General features: G+C 38.1%; 1 protein-coding gene across 1 annotated transcript in view; it reads left to right on the top strand.

The window, feature by feature from the left end:
• LOC139725305 (cytohesin-1-like) overlaps positions 1-13,756 on the top strand; it is a 75,526-nt gene that overhangs the window by 39,893 nt on the left and 21,877 nt on the right. The window contains exons 6-9 of the mRNA XM_071636393.1: positions 2,806-2,886; positions 4,653-4,765; positions 5,367-5,515; positions 11,494-11,605. Of these exons, the coding sequence (XP_071492494.1) occupies positions 2,806-2,886; positions 4,653-4,765; positions 5,367-5,515; positions 11,494-11,605 (455 nt within the window). The remainder of the gene's footprint in view (positions 1-2,805; positions 2,887-4,652; positions 4,766-5,366; positions 5,516-11,493; positions 11,606-13,756) is intronic.

Raw genomic sequence — 13,756 nt, forward strand, 5'->3', positions numbered from 1 at the left:
CTTTTTTTGGTTGTGGAGAAAAGTGCGTGCCATTTGTGTTTTCTACCCATTGTTTGTGCGTTAATGATTGAGGCATGTTTGCTAGTACGCAGTTGACCTCTACTTCCTAGGTCAAACACTGCAAAGAAGCTGTGCAGTGACAATACTCAAATTGTGATTATAATGATGGTTAGATAAATGCAGCACCCCGAGAGTCGCATTTCATACCACATCCGTAAACGCAGTTTGAAACACGTTCTGAAACATGATTCTCTCTCGAGTTACACAAACGCAGCCTTAAACAAGCTGCTACTGCAATATGGTCTGTTATGCTTCTCCCATCATGTAGAGTGAATAGAGCATCATCAATTTGTCAAGTTTTTTGGCTGTGTTTGTCAAAAAGAAATTTATTTTGATGGTTTCGTTCATGGTGTGCCAGGGATGTCATATCCTTGTGTATTATCCAGGACTGAGGAAAAATCAATTATTTGAATACATGTATAAGAAATAGATCATATTTTTAAAGTTATTTTATATGGCTCAAGCCTGGAGTGGTTACACGAGATGTGACTGTCACATGACCAGTATGGCTATCTTTGGGTGGCTCACATGATGCCAGATTAGATTAAAAAGAATCGCTAGGGTTCAGGAGGTCATACTGTCCGTGTGAGTTAAGTAACTCTGCACAGACCTTCACCCATATGCTGCATTATCATTATGGCTACTCTATTATTCACACCCAACCTTTTCCTTGGGATGGATTCTCATGACTTTTTGTCTGTAAGGAGGTGGGGGGGGGGGGGGAGAGGTGCGATGGGGTGCCAAAATTAATTTTGCAATCAAAGTTAGAGTTTCAAAACCTCACATGATCAATGTCATTAGGTAGGTGGATGCAAGTATACTGTCCTGGGAACCTGTCCTTTGCTTCCATATCTTTTTGTGTCCTCAGCGATTTTGCGTGCAAAGCTTTACTGAATACAGTTGTAGGCCTGCTGCACATTTTTAACTCCTGGCTGTTGCCCCCACCCCTTTCCCTCTTCAAGCACGGATGACGTGGGGGAAAAACATCGCCAACTCCTTCCTTGTAAAATATGTTTTCGGTCATTTGATACCAGGCACACTTGCCCCCTTTCCCCCTGCAAAATATTTGTGGCTTCCATGACGATATAAAGCAAGCGATCCGCTGTGGTCATGTTACACAGCTATGTGAGGGAAAGTTCATTGTATAAAGGATGGCATCAAATTACCCACTTTCAATGCAAGAGCTTCCATCTTCTTCTTCTTCTTCTTCTTCTTCTTCTTCTTCTTCTTCTTCTCTTTATTTTTCTTCTTTGAAACAATTTGTAGAACTTGCCAGGTTTGTTGAAGTGAATGTGTGGTCAGTTAAGTAGTGTCCAACCTGTTATCTCACCATGTCGGAGCTGATGGCCGTGCGATAAGTGATATTACCGGATAAGTGAGGAACATGCTCAGCATATACTTTCAAGCAAGTTGTATTGGGGTACATGTAAAGGCATTGTTGATTTACTATTCACAAATTGTATCTTAGTGTTGAACATTTATGTCCAGACTTTCTTGATTTTCTAATAATTGCAAGAGAATCACTGCTTTGTACTGTACTTATAGCAAAGTTTTTGCTCTCAAAACGCAAAGACAGTAGTGGGCCATTCCATATCGGGATAATAGAGATCAGGGGTGATGAATGGATAACTGAAATTAGACTTGGTGTGAAGGGTATTTTGACCCACTTATATGAGTGAAACAGTAAAGTACTTGAGAATTAAACAACAAGCATGGGAGTGGCCCATGATCCTTCTGATCAGACTTGGACATTAAGAATGGCTCTGTGAAAGTAGAATGCAAACAAAAGATAAATTAGTGTTGAATAGGCCATATGATGCAAGTTGGTATTCATTGTGGCGAGTGTCCAGTGGTTTATTGTCTATGGTAAGATAAAAGAAAGAAAGAGAAGAAAATAGCATCAATTAGATTTAATGAGATAATTTGAGATGTTTCTGTTTCGTTCTACACAAAGCCAAGGATACCGCGAAGATTGCACATCTGTAAATGTCCCCGTACTGATCTTGAAAGCGTTTCAATACATGGGAACTTTCTTTGTACTACATAATTATTAGGTTACACATGCAAATGATTCTTTGCAAATGATTCTTTGCAACCATTTGCTATGACAAGGCTCTGGCATTGATAATGACCTGAGTCGAGTGTAAGGTTCCATTGTCTCTTCATATGAAATGATATTCAATCTGTCGTCATGGTTTTTTCGTGAAATGTCATACCTGATTTCGTGGAATTCAGACTAAAAAATAGACACTAAGTGATAGCATCACAGAAGTTTATGTTAAGTTTTGTTTGTCATAAATTGTTAAAATCAGATAATCTGAGTATTGTTTAGCCTTTGAAAGGAGTTTTGTAAAGAAAGAAATATTTCTACTTGATAGATTGACTTATGATCAATTACAGATCTAGTCTGTTCACCCACAAGCCACGATGAATTTTAATATGATACAGTATGATGACTGCTTTACTTTGCATCTGACAACTCTGATGTGAAAAGAAAAATTTTGTTGTATTTTTCTTTATCTTCTAGCTGCTATTGTTAAGCACTTAGCACTTTGTAAATCCGTGAAACATGGTTTCTGCTTGCTCAGTTAACCGTGCAAACCTCATGCATTTTACACTGATTTATACTTTTTGATTTACACTGATGACAATAATGTTACGTTTGAATAGCCTTGCAACTGTTTTCTGTACTGTATGGCTAATAATGCCACTCTACTCCTTTCCTTCTTTCCGCCAAACACACAGAAAAGACTTCAATGTGGATGTTTTAGAAGCCTTCGTAGCTCTCCATGAGTTCAAAGACATGATTCTGGTACAGGCACTCAGGTAAGTATCGTCGTACAACTTGTGAAGCACAGATGCACTCACTGCACTGCATGCATTACGAAAATCCATTACTTATAACTCCCAACATTCAAGCATTTTGAATGTAATGTTGTGAATCAAAATGTGAGTTTTTTTTTCTTTGTGTGTGTATGGAATATTTGGTATTTCATTAGCTTGATCAAGCAGTTAGCCCTGTCTTCATGACCGTATGATTTTGTCCAATACATTTGCGGAGGGCATTTGATAATCAAAATGCATTTGATTTAGGGTTACCACAGTGTTTCAGTATGGAGAAACTGAGTTATCCCTTCAAATTTCTAAGTTTTTTTTTTTTTTTTTAAATTAGCATGTAATGCATCCTATGGTTACCTTGGAGCCAGAGAGGTCTTGTGTATGAAGTAGAATATGTATGAAAAACTGCATGACACTGTGAGTTATTTACCCCCAATCATTTTAATCATACATTGGTCCCCTTCTGTGAGTAGGTATAAATTGTGTAAAGCCTACATTATATTATCTTCATATAAGAGGTCCTAGTGTGTTTAAGTAAGTTGTCAGCTCATTCAAAGAGTTTACTTTGTGTATGGTACATATTGATATACACATAAGCAGAAGCACACACACACACATATGATATATTGGAAAAGAATCTTGTGTCTGGTTCGCAGTGTGGGTTGTTGTAGAGATAGTTATTGAAGGAGGGGAGGAAAAAAATAAAAACAGATCAAAATTTGCCACAGGCAAAAACAACAGGTCGGACTGATGAAACGTGTCAGTGGGAGGAGGTGAAGATTATGGAGAAGTCGGTAAAGGAAGTAGGTTTGTTGCCTGAAAGCCTGCAAATCATCTTGGGAAATGCTCTCGTGATCTCCCCGACTTTCCCTTTCTTGTCTCCAACGAATCTCCGAGTAATTGTCAGAAAAAGGTCATGGAAATGCTACATTTTATGTTTAGACAAAACTGCTTTTAAGAAATAAGGTTTCAGAAGTTTGACAGTGAAGAAAAAAATTGTCAGCAAAAAAAAGGGCAGGTCATGACAAGGTGCAAAAAATAAAAGATAAAAAAAACCCCCACAAAATAAACATTGGGGGTTTATGTGATACTGTTGTAGCTCATCAATAATAATATGAAAGTAATCATATCATATCATGATGCTTGTTTGATATCATGTCACTCTTTCCCTTGTTTTTGCATTAATATGAGAAATATGATGATTTCTTTTTTTGTCATGATGACACCTAATGCTAGATGACTTTACAATAACTGAAATAAATAAACAAACTATCATTCCATACTCTCATTCCCTAGTGTTGAAATATGGAGCGAGAAACCTGATAAATGCTGAAATACCTAATGGTTTCTGCTAATTAAACTTTAAATTGGTGAGATTTTTATTCTTTTTTTTTTTTCAAATCATGTCTGGGAAAATGAGGTTAGAACCTTTGAAGTTGAAGAGGAAAGAACTATTAATGGTGTGTGGCAAATTCTTGCCTTGGGGTCACACTAGCTATTCATTACCCATTTCCACCTCTCACCCCAACCTGATTTGAATATATTTATGTATTCAGACAAGACACAAACAAGTTAGGAGCCATTGTTTCAAGCTGTCTGGCATGGCCTAGAGTGGGTTACACTCAAATCTCATTTCCTAAACCCATCACTCTATAAGCCCCCATTCTCTTTCTCTCTCTGATCCTACCCCTACCCCTTCCCCCCTCTCTACCCCCTCTTACCCGCCCTTTCTACCCCCATCCCTCACAATGCAGGCAATTCTTATGGAGTTTCCGTCTGCCGGGCGAGGCGCAAAAGATCGACCGCATGATGGAGTGCTTTGCCAAGCGCTACTGCGAGACCAACCCCGGCGTCTTTGAATCAACAGGTGAAGCGGGCGCGGAGAAGACTTTTTTTTCCTTTCTCTTCTTCTTCTTTATCACAGCCATCATGAAACTTTGCCTAGATACCAAATTAAACGTTAAAAAACATATATGAAGAGTGGATTCACATACAATGACAATTGAATAACAGATGTAAATTTATGTAGGATCCTATATGTATATTTTGACGGGAAGCCAAGGTACATTAAAATGCTTTATAACTGTGATGATGGATGAAGAAGATGGTGATAATGATGATGATATTGATGACAATAATGTTAATATTTACAGTATGATTTGATGTATGATTTAAAGATGATCTGTCTGGGTACCGTTTCATAAAACTTGTTGTCAGGAACAACTGCCACATTTCTATGACAAATTAGCTCTCAGCCAATCAGATGCAAGGATTTCAGTAGCTTGTAACAACTATCGTAACTTGTTGTTGATAACAAGTTTTATGAAACGGGCCCTGGGCTTGTGGTATGGGTTGTCATGGCATACATTCCTTGAAATATGCCGAAGAAGAGCCGTTGCCATGGAGAAAAATAATGATCATTGTGCCAGAGAATGACCAAGTGACTTTCCCTACCGTGTTCCACTCAGATACCTGCTACGTCCTCTCCTTTGCCATCATCATGCTGAACACCAGTCTCCACAACCCCAACGTCAAGGACAAGCCCAACCTGGAGCGCTTCATCCACATGAATCGGGGCATCAACGAGGGCGGGGATCTTCCGGAGGAGCTCCTCAAGGTAAACTCCTCAATCACCTCCACTTCCATCGCTAAGGGTACTCCTGAAAAGAAGGGAGACAGAAAGATGGGAAAATGGAGAGATGGGAAGATGAAGAGATGGGAAGATGAAGAAGAGAAGGGAGATGGAGAGATAGGAAGATGGAGAGATGGAAAGATGATGAAGAAAAAGGAGATGGAGAGATAGGAAGATAATGAAGAGAAGGGAGATGGAGAGATGGGAAGATAATGAAGAGAAGGGAGATGGAGAGATGGAAAGATAATGAAGAGAAAGGAGATGGAGAGATGGGAAGATGATGAAGAGATGGGAAGGTGATGAAGAGAAGAGAGATGGAGAGATGGGAAGATGATGAAGAGATGGGAAGCTGATGAAGAGAAGAGAGATGGAGAGATGGGAAGATGATGAAGAGATGGGAAGATGATGAAGAGAAGAGAGATATAAAGATGGGAAGATGAAAGAGGAGAAGGAGGGAGAGACGGAGGCACTGAAAGATGTAAAGAGATTTAAGAAAAATTGTTTTGAGAGAGAGAGAGAGATAGATAGATAAAAAATAAAGAAGAATATGAAAGAAAGGGAGAGGAATTCAAGAGAGAAAGGAAGATAGACTGAGGCAAGAAAAGAGAGGAGTACCAAGAGAAAGAGAGAGAGATGGATTTTATGAATTATGTCAGCTTAGATCTATCAGAGACTTTAAGCTAGACTCTTACAAATCTGGCACACTGCTGCTTGTATTAAACTTAATGACAAACTCACAGACCTTGCTCATTTTCCACACATATTGCTTTCACATCCAACAGTAATATGTATGCAACTCATTATGAACATCTATATCTTTGTAAGGAATCTAGTTTCAGGTATCCATAAATCTCACATGTGAAGGTAACAGTGTCGAAACAAGAATGCCTAATTGCATTTTTGGCATTGTGGATGTAGGTCAGTCAGCTAATATCCTTTTTTGGTTGTGCGATCCTCTGAAGCGATTAAAAAATAATTTTAATTTTGTTTCTATAGGCCAAATGAAACGTAGGGAGGATGAAGAATTGAAGTCACGAAAACTAGGTGCTCAAACACTAGCTCGAACGAAGTACTCAAATATTTGCTTTCATCTGGAATTAATGAATTTGAAGAGAGCATTTGGCACCCAGTGATGGAAAGAATGCAGCAGAGAAAGGATTTGAAGCACAACCAACACAAGACTGGTCACAGGCTTGAATTTGCCAAAGTTCAGCTAGCTGTATTCATCACACTCATAGTCAGTTATTCAATATCGTGTGGGTTCTTTCTCTGCATATGAATAAATCAGAGATGACAACTTCCACTTTCTACATAACACCCCGATCCTCATCATCTGTCCTACATGTGAAAAAGAAACTCCATAACACAATGTAAACACAGCAGTGATATTTTGATCCATATTTTACCAAATTTCAATAAAAAATTCATTCATTACATGTATGTGTTGAGTTTATTAATCATGGTGTTTCTTCCTAATCTGTGTTGACAATGTGGACCAAGGGATAATGGAAAAAAGAAATTAAGTTTTTTTTATTGCAATTAAAGGAATAGACTAGCATAAATTTGTTCAAAATCGATTGAATAAATAGCTACAGTATAATGAAAGTTGCAAATGACTCTCTTGTTGGACCATGAAATCATAGTGCCACAATGACTAAACAAAATATGTCATACTCAAGATTTTATCTTTTATTGTTTTATTTCTTTCTTTTTTTTTCATATGAGAACAAATCAACTTGCTTCGTCATAGAGGAAGTATGGTATAATGTCCTTGATCTAGTTTGGAACGGAGTTTTGCAGAAATCCTGTATTTTGATGAAAATTGAACTCAATGACATCGCAAGCCATAATTTGCACACCAGCAATTATGGATGGCTTCGGTCACAAGACTTACATGTACGTAGCTGTTTCATGGTGCCGGTGGTCGGCCATATTTAATTGATTGAATACCATCCTTTAGATTGTGGCAAATTTTATTTCATTTATTTCATTTAAGTATTTTTTCACATTCTTACAACTCTTTTGGATTTGGTGCTTCATCCATGCTCTGAGAAAATCTCCTGGGCAATCTACTTTCATGAAGTAGATCAATTTTTCAAACTAGAAAATTCTGAATCGAAATGTGATCGTGCTTGCCTTGAAATTGGCTTGTTTCTGTGTGTTGTTGTTGATATTTTTTTCAAAATTGATGGATCTTGTGGGGGATTACTGTAATTTGTTGTGCTGGTAGGTAGAAGTATCTAATCAATGGCTCCAAATAATGATAGCTATTGTCTGGAGAAAGTCTTGTTCAGTGCATGGTCAACTGCAATGATTTTTTTTTTTTTTTTCTGCAGTGATTATCATTTGGTGACCTTGGCACAATAACAAGTTTTTACTGTTCTCTTCAGAATGAAAGAATAGCCAGTTCTATTCTACGGAAGTTCCTGTGATTAAATACAGAACCTTTGATAACTACATCATGAGTAGTAGAAGGGAAATATTTAAATTATGTAGTTTCGTCATTTGGAAGATACTTGTCAATATTTTTATATCAAACTCAGAGACATGTGAATATTGAGTATAGTTTTTTTTTTGGGGGGGAGGGATATTTTAAGTAATCCAAACAAAACATTCCAACCCTCGGTCATCTTGATTGTATCAATACACAATATTTGCCACAAAAACAAAACAAAATATGAAAGAGTGTGTATAGCTCAAGTGGAAGAAAGTACAAAGGTCGTACTTTTGTTGGCATGCGATGTAGAAGCGCACTGTGTTGATGTCATACCAATGGTCCTGTTTACGCTCCTTGGAGCTAAGGATGGTTGGAATACCGGGCATATCTTGGTCAATCAATTAGCCATCAGGGATGATCATGTTTGTCCGAGACGAAAACCCAACTCCCTCCAATCCCATTGCTGGACGTTGTTGACAGTAAAACACAGAGTGGGAGGGAAGACAGGAATGCGCTACATCTGTCATCGAGCGCTTAAAAAAAAAAAAAAATCTGTATTTAAATCTTCTGATGACAGATGTCCTCATGTAGCTTGGAGTTGTTTTGTACACATGTAGTCAGTTGTTGCCATGTCAGGCAAAGCACAGCCAAGCCAGAAGTTGCTACAAGGAACCTTAAAGGGTACAATGAAGACCAAAAATAAAAAAGAAAAAAAAAATCACTGAATATCTCTGTAGTCTTATCTAGTCCCCATCGCCAATCAGAATATTTCCAGCAAAATTTCAGATAACATCCTTTTCTCTTCTCCAGAATCGGCAATTAGAAAAAAGGAGCGTTGATGATCGTGAGTCATAATGTTATCAGGGAGAGAAGATCACGTAGCATTAGATTTCGAGGTACAGAAAACTCTGCCTCGATATGTTTCCCACCCCCCCCCCCCCTCCTCACTCTGTGAGTAATATGCTTTTCCCAGGGGCACCCGGAGTTCAGTCTAGGATCATGCTAATTACTCAACTGCAGATTGACACTCAGATTAATGAATTTTCCCTGGGTTTGTTTGAAATGCGTATGTTGTTGTTTTGTGTTGGCTGTGCATGCATTTTCTTTCCCTGTCTTCAAACATAATTAGGAGCAGCAAATCAAAGCCAAGACTGTAGAGACTGGAACTAATGCAATTTTTTTTTTTCCTCTCTATAAATCTGTAATTCATGCTAAACATGTGCTGCTTAATCTATTTAGGAACTTCTGAGAAGCACATGAAATTGTCAGTCAGTCCCACTTCATACAATTACAGCAAAATTGAGGGAGAGAGAGAAAAAAACCCCCACATCATTTGCGCTTGTACTGCTTTACCAACAGCAATGAACCCCTCTCACAAACTGCATGTCGACTTGTATTGATCCATTATACCCTGATCAACACGCACATGACCAGAAGAATATCTGAATGTGTGCTATTTACTGTATAACATGTTTCATTACTGCTTTTCCTTCAAATTACCTTATTCAGAGTGTAATTTGCATGTTTTTCCTGCAATGTCCAGTATGTTAAATAATGTCAAGTGATGTGGAAACATGCAAGTTATGCTCGGTCTGGAGGAATGTGCATTCCAGTGTCTTTTATTAATCACATTTAGTACTTCAGCAGTGATTGACAGATGATGTCACTTTCAGAATTTTGGTTAGGATTTTTTTTTTTTTGGCATATCCAAGTAATTTGAAGAGAAATAGTAGGAATATTATTTGCAGTGTTGTCATGAAACTTGGTGAAAAACAGTAGGTACAGTCTCAATATGCAGGCATCATTAGCAGATGTATATGAGCATGAGCTGTCTTTATTTGTTTGTTGGGTCCTTTTTCTTTGTGGTACCAGCATCTATACGATATGGGGATCCACAGCACGGACTGCCAGCACATAATCTCGCTCTGTGGGGGGAAAGGATTAATGAGTGGGGTTCATGTGAACGTCTGGAGTGCATGAACCCCTCCTGTCAGCAGAGCCTCAAGAATAGCTGTGCCGCATTCGGAGAACGTCCTCCTATTCTTGTTAAATCTTGGCTCTCGGGGGCCTCACATCATCCCTTCCGCCCATAAGTCTGTTGACGTCACGACGTTTTCCACTCCCGACCCCACCCCACTTTCGTGTATTACATAAGGCTCAATCTATGAATAATGTATAATGTATGTTCAGACATGACTTGTTCATGCAGTCACATGGATAACAAAATTGAGGGATTCTCCAGTCTCCTGAGTAAATGTTGGAATCATCTGTGCATGTGGTTGTGAGGCTGTTATGGAAAAGGCTCCTTTTTAGTAGCTCATTCTTGGTTTATTCAAGGAGGTGGTATAGTTGAAGGTCTGTCTGTGTGTTCTATTTGCAGCTAGGCATGCAGTAGCAGAAGAGGAATACGGTATCATCTCACTTTATACACACCAGGAACTCGTTGCTGGCCTTATTTGAGTTGAGAAATTGTTTTGAGTGCCTTGCTATTTCGTGAGCAGTCTGACAAATTCTTTCCAAACTGCTCTATTCTATAGTAGGAGAACTAAGTACATAGCACATGATTCATACTAATTGTAGCTCTGTTCTGTAATGCTTTTTGTTGTACCTTTTTGTGCGTTTCAAGTTTCAAAATGGTTTTGAAATTTTATGGACACGTTTTTTTGTGGCACGACATAACCCACATGAACAGTCAGTCATGAACTTACAAATTCATAAGTATAGTGATGGGCTGTTTGTGCATGCCCTAGTGAAATGCGATACTATGTTAGAGTGACTGTGAGCTGTAATTTACTTTTAGGAGTTTTTGAGAGTGAGAGAGAGAGAGAGAGAGAGAGAGAGAGAGAGAGAGTGGAAGGATAAAAATTAAGAGAGTCAAGGATAACAATTCCCTTGTTCCTATGTAGACATGAGGTTTTGCACGTGTCTGTTGATGACTTGCTTTATGCTTGAGAAGAGAAATTGCACTGGTAGTCCTTTTGTAGTGTAGTTAAGCGATTGGATGGGAATTCACCTGCGTAACCACCTGATCTCTCTCATATTTTCCCTTTTATTTTTTTGTCATTGGCATACATTTTTTTTTAAAAGTAAGCTTCTACAAAAATTTGTTATTTTGCATTGAAGCACGCATTTTCCCCAAGTAAGTTTGTATATTAATTTGTTTGGCTTTGCTTCATGGTTGGGAAGATGTATTATAACAATAATGAGACAAGTAAGATTTGCATAGCAAAGTCTGTTGTGCAATTTTTCCTGATTCAGGGCTATATATGTAAGAAAAATCTAGGTTGTATCCCTCAGATGGGTTGAATTTTTGCATGATGAACCAAAAAGAAAAAAAAAAATGTTTGAAAGGCACATGATTTTTGCCAGACATGGCTAGAAAGAATTTTGGACTTCATATTCCTTGTCTTAATTTTTCTACTTGTTTTTCTCCCCTCTCCCTTTCTCTCTACGTATCTTTTTTCCGTATCACCCTGTATTTGTCTTTTTCTCGCGATGTCCGGAAACCGCCTTCACGCCATCGCAGAGTTTGTACGAGAGCATCAAGAACGAGCCGTTCAAGATCCCGGAGGATGACGGGAACGACCTCACGCACACCTTTTTCAACCCTGACAAAGAGGGTTGGCTGATGAAGCAAGGTAGGCAAGCTGTCCGCCCGTCAGGGCATCGGCGTCATGTTTAAAAGACAAAAAAACTTTTGTCAGCTGCAAGCCTCTCAGACATGGAATTCAAACTGTATAATGAAACATTTCCCTTGTTGTGACATTTGTGAGTGATGATATCCCATTTAGAAGTATTATTTCTTGTTTTGATTAAGTCTTCATGTATGCATATATATATATTGTATTATATATATGTATATGGGAATAAAAATGTTTTTCATTTTGTATTGCCTTTTGTTGTCGCCATATGGAGGATTTGGGATTAGGTTTAAGTGTATTGGAATGGGGGGCTAAAATACTAGATAATCGTGATGACAGAGTATAAATACCGTTTGATAACTATGATCAGAAATGCATTTTCTTAGTGAAATTGTGAATGTGAGTAAATACGCATCTCACACATAAGTATCTAGACAGACAGATATTAACACACACTTACACACATACAGTGAAATGGGGGAAGGGGAGGGGGAGGTTACTTAATGAAATGCCTCGTAGTGAATTGGAAATCTTCCTCATTTCGTCGTGCAACATAGGCACAGATTAAAAGGCTGTAGGAAAAGGGGTTGCTAAGGAAAAGCCAGTTTGGGACCAAAATCTTGAAGCCAAAGCAAAGCCGTCGCTGCGTCAAAGACTAAGCAGCAGGTATCCCGAAAAATCTTTATGATTTTATGGAGGTGGGGCCAAACTTGTTTCCATGGTGATTTAAATCCCCGTAGACTACCCGATCCTGCTCAAAAATCCAGGAAATGCTTAGCGGTCACTGAATGTAACTAAAGCAAAATAAAATAAAAAGTAGACTTAAAGGACAAGTTCACCTTCATAAACATAAGGATTGAGAAAATGCAACAATATTAGTAGAACACATCAGTGAAAGTTTGAGGAAAATTGGACAATCGATGCAAAAGTTATGAATTTTTTAAATTTTTGTGTTGGAACCGCTGGATGAGGAGACTACTACAGCTTGTGAGTCATATGCGTACAACAGTATAAAGAAAATGTAAAAGAAAATTCAACATATTTTCACTTTTTTCGAATAATAAAAGAGCACTTGACTTGCCTCTTTCTAAAGGCAGGGGGAATAATATTACCCATAACATTTGTCGGTAACGAGTCAGGGGAATGTGTACTTTTTTCAAAAGATGGAATTTTGTGAAATTCTCTTTATATTTTCCTAATATTGTTGTACGCATGTGACATCTAAGTTATTCCTACACTGCAGTAGTCTTCTCATCCAGCGGGTACTGCACAAAAACTTCAAAAATTCATAACTTTTGAACGGATTGTCTGATTTTCCTCAAACTTTCAATGATGTGTTCTACTAATATTGCTACATTCTCTCAATCCTTATGTTTATGAAGGTGAACTTGTCCTTTAAAAGGAAAGTGTTATTGGAGTTACGGAAATTTATTTTCATTTTACAGTCAGGGTCTTTTTTGTTATTTGTTTTAGTGTTTTTTTTTTTTGTAAATGGGACACTGCCTCATGAAAGAATATGAATGAGATAAAAATGAAACCGTCATACTCAATAACTTGACTATAGAATCCATTAGCCTTTGTGGTTTTTGTTGAGGAGTTCTAATTTTGTCTCTGATAAATTGTGCATGATTGGGCATTTCTCTTTATAGGCCTTTACCATCATTCACACTCTCAACTTTCACCTTCATGTGGGCAACGGATTTCCTCTTTTTGTTTTATTTCCAAAGAGACGATCAAGGAAAGTTACAAAAACATGCTACGCGTGCTATGACTAGGGCAGTGTATATTTTTATGAAAGCCGTGGATAAACATGTGACAAGCAGTATTTACATTCTCCTGGACCCCCCTTCCCCTTTTAAAAATAAACTCAAGTGGAATTAGTCCATGTAATATAGGAAAAGGGAAATTATTACCAGTCGCTGACATTCTAATTTTATTAGGTTATACACTGGTTCATAAAGTTGCCTGTAAGTGCTCTAGATTATTTTCAACTTAACAGACGGCCTGCAGGAACATGGCAGGTCTTCACAAAGTGTATAGATATTATAAGAGTCTGAATGGGTTTTAAAAACAAGGGGGGGCGGGAGGGGACAATAAGTAGACAGCAACAAGTCTTAGCAGTGATAGCATTGATTTTGGGGGCAGACA

The sequence above is a fragment of the Diadema antillarum genome, unplaced genomic scaffold, assembly GCF_040938485.1.
Source record: "Diadema antillarum isolate AM-2024a unplaced genomic scaffold, OU_Dant_1.0 seq00000031_RagTag, whole genome shotgun sequence".
NCBI classification, from domain to species: Eukaryota; Metazoa; Echinodermata; class Echinoidea; order Diadematoida; family Diadematidae; genus Diadema; species Diadema antillarum.